This window comes from Bidens hawaiensis, unplaced genomic scaffold, assembly GCF_021521415.1.
Source record: "Bidens hawaiensis isolate Kalapana, Puna unplaced genomic scaffold, B.hawaiensis_p1.1 tig00032462_1, whole genome shotgun sequence".
Classification (NCBI taxonomy): domain Eukaryota; kingdom Viridiplantae; phylum Streptophyta; class Magnoliopsida; order Asterales; family Asteraceae; genus Bidens; species Bidens hawaiensis.
The window spans coordinates 41,791-45,244 of NW_027505252.1; the positions used below are offsets into that span (position 1 = coordinate 41,791).

General features: G+C 28.7%; 1 protein-coding gene across 1 annotated transcript; it reads right to left on the minus strand.

Annotated features, from left to right (window-relative positions):
- Nucleotides 1-255: 255 nt before the first annotated feature.
- Nucleotides 256-1,686, minus strand: LOC143611864 (heavy metal-associated isoprenylated plant protein 21-like). The gene is made up of 3 exons (XM_077085987.1): nucleotides 1,577-1,686; nucleotides 1,413-1,488; nucleotides 256-605 (listed from the first exon to the last, which is right to left on the minus strand). Exons 1-3 carry the CDS (start codon nucleotides 1,649-1,651, stop codon nucleotides 313-315), a joined length of 444 nt encoding a protein of 147 aa, XP_076942102.1. The 5' UTR covers nucleotides 1,652-1,686; the 3' UTR covers nucleotides 256-312.
- Between the last annotated feature and the right edge of the window lie 1,768 nt (nucleotides 1,687-3,454).

Genomic DNA, 3,454 nt, shown 5'->3' on the forward strand with positions numbered 1-3,454 from the left:
TGGTTTTGTTTACTTCTAAGTTTCCTAATAAATATAAGATAACAATTAAAGTTATTAAACAATAAACATTTGATGATTTTCCATTTAAATACTATAAGAGCATGCATACTATAAATGAAAGTAATACGATATTTTGATGATTTTCCATTTAAATATTATAAGAACATGCATAACATAAATAAAAAGTTCTATTACACACCAAGATTTTAAACTAGTAAACCAAGAACTAACTACGAAAAGTACATAAAACACCATTAAAATTATACCATAAGTAAAACCGTTCCAACTCAAAATTCGTAACACTGACATCATTCACATAATTGAACACGCGTTAGGATTTTCGTCACTGAAAAGGTTGTCAAACCTCTCGGTGGGGGAATTAGGAGTATGAAACGCTTGAGGGACGTTCTTAACATAGCCCGAAGGGGCCTTTTTGTCATAGGCTTGAGGAGCGTAAGGATAATAGGTAAGATTGTAAGGCACATATGGCCACATTTCAGCTTTCTTTCCGGTACTTTGAACCTTCTTCAAGACCTTTTTTGGCTTGACGTAACCCTTCACCGTTACTCGGCTTTGTTTTCGGTTTACATCCACCGATCTCACGCCTACATAATATGTAAAAGATCCCATGGTCAATACAATGGTCAAAGTGATTAAAATTGTGAATATACGTGTTCCATGTTAAAGAGACGTTTTAAGACAAGATAAAATATAATATTTTTAAGTTGATTAAAATATTTTATTTTAATATTCGAGTCATTACACTTGGTACCTAAGGTTTAAAAAATAAATAAATAATATGAGTTCATGCTAAAAATATCATGCAAATAAAATATAAAATTTCTGAAACATTTTCTTAAATAGTTCTAGCCTTATAGGACTAACTACGGTTTCAAAAAACGACAAACTAAACCGGCATGGTCAAGTATTAGGCTGAACCGGCCAGTTTTTTCGGTTTTATATAAACTTTTATTATTACTAGATTTTTCTCAAATCCGTAAATATATGCAATTTTTTTCCAATATTCTTAAAAGTTTTTTTTCAAAAAGTATAGGATTTGATAAACTGATTGTTTGCCGTAGATGCATAGTCGGTTTCAAGGTCTAAACCATAAATCAAACCGTAAGGCTGGCTGTCGAAACTGAATCACATATATTCAAAATCGGCCAATTACTTGTTTGGGTTCAAAGTTCAAATAGTTTTTTCGTTTCTAAATTGTTTTTATAAACATCTTATATATCCTTTAGTTAATGATCAAATATTAATCATGGTATATATTTGAGTAACATAAAATAACATGAGCAATAGATTATGAAAATAAGCTTGTTAAATTTGCATGGTTAAATTAATAAAAGCATGAACATGTCATAATGCTTATATTATGAAGAGATTGAAAGAGAATAAAATATAACCTGATAAAGAAGAAACAGCATTCTTAACCTTCCTTTCACAGCCATCACAGTCCATCTTCACCTTGATCTCAACTGTCTAAAACATGCACACACAAACTCAACTTTAACAAATTTTTAAAAAATAAAATCAAGAAAACAAATATTCAGTAGGGAAAATAAAAAACCTCCAAATTTTTTCGTTTTCCTTTTCTTGTACTTGTCACAGAACACAAATCCGAGACATGATCCAAATAACCCATGGTTGATTAGATTATAACTTTTATGTGTGACTGACCGTGTGCGTGCGCGCGCGTGCTTAGGGGAATTTGAGGGTTTTAGGTTATGAATGAAGAGGAAGAGGGTGGTGTTATTTGGTATTTATAGGAAAGAATAAAATTGAAACATTGTTTGGAGAGCAAGTAGTTGTCAGCAAACTGTGATAATTGAAATATATATATATACCTTATTTAATTACTTTGATTTCTTAGATGTTAGATCACATGAAGTGCTTTCCCATACAAAAATTTAATATTTTAGAATCGGTAAGAATATTTGGAAACATAAAATTCCATAAATAAAAAGATTTGGTGTTGAAATTTTATTAGTATTTAGTAATTAAAATTGCAAAACTTTATTTTACAATGATCTAAAAAAATATACAAATTTGTGGTTTCTAATATGAATATTGATGTTATAGACTGATTGCTAGATATAGATTGGTAGTTTTTGAGCCGAAACCAATTTAAATGTTAATATGACTTCTTAAAGAATTGAAACCAATTTAAATGTTAATATGACTTCTTAAAGAATTCAAACCAATTTAAATGTTAATATGACTTCTTAAAGAATTCTTTCATAATAAAATATAATGTTTGCGTCATGACAGAAGACAAACGGGCAACAAGCTGTCTCGCAAGTCATTTTAGGTATTAACATTTCAAAAGGGTAAAAGTGGGAAAAATAAAAAAAAAGGAAGAAAATTCGATATATATCCATAAAACATCTTATTTTTTTCTTTATATTACGTTGTATATATTTTTTCCTTTACATCAACTTTAACATTTTAATCATTACATGATTAATTTTAAATTAGTAATGAAACATATTTATGCGTTTAATCTTTTTGAAGGTTGCCTAGCGCAAGCTACATTTTACCATATCTGGTTAGTAAATCAGGATATTGATGGGTTCTTATGAATTTATGTTTATAGTTTTTCACGGTAACCATTTTCTTTTCTCTCCTTTTTTTTAATTTAACCCATTCGTTAATGATTTTGTTAGATCGTCTTTTTAAAAACTTTTTTAAATGTTAGATTGATATAAACTTAAACTCCAATTTAAAATTAATTACATATATAAATAGCAATAATGTTAAAAGCTAAATAATTAAAATAAATAGTAAAAAATAAAATTAAAAGGAAAGAGAATGAAACGGGCCAGCTAGTGATCAAATGATGAGAGCCAATTCAAAGCCTAAAAATCTATGTGTAGCCACCAACTTTGGGAATTTTTATTTTTTTTTTCTAAACCAATATCAATCATTGAAGCCAACAGGGATTTTCTGTTAATCTTCTGTTTGTGGGTTGTTTTTAGTCTTTTCTTTGTCTAGCTAAATAAGTGTTAATAACTAGAAAAAAAATGAAAATAAGTTTTATTTTTGAAATAGTAAATTATATATTGTGCTAAAACAAACAAAAATGAACATAATTCAATACAGAACCTAGTTTGTTTCGCTCTACTCATATGAACCATAAAGTTGTATATAACAATGAAGTAATATTTTCTTCATTTATAGGTGTCGAAGTTGCAACAATCTCTGACACACATTAATGCACTGAATCCAAATCTATGAAATCCCAAGCACTCCAGTGCGAAGAAAGACCTCTCTAAATAGGATTCACGAAAGTACACTATATAAGAACATTGAACATATATCAAGTTTAACAACAGAGAATAAAAAGAGACATTTATCTTATTGAGGTTTAATACCTCTACACAACATGTTTGTACCGACCGTGATTATGTTTTGGATTAGTATCCAAATGAAGCATATCACTCTAATG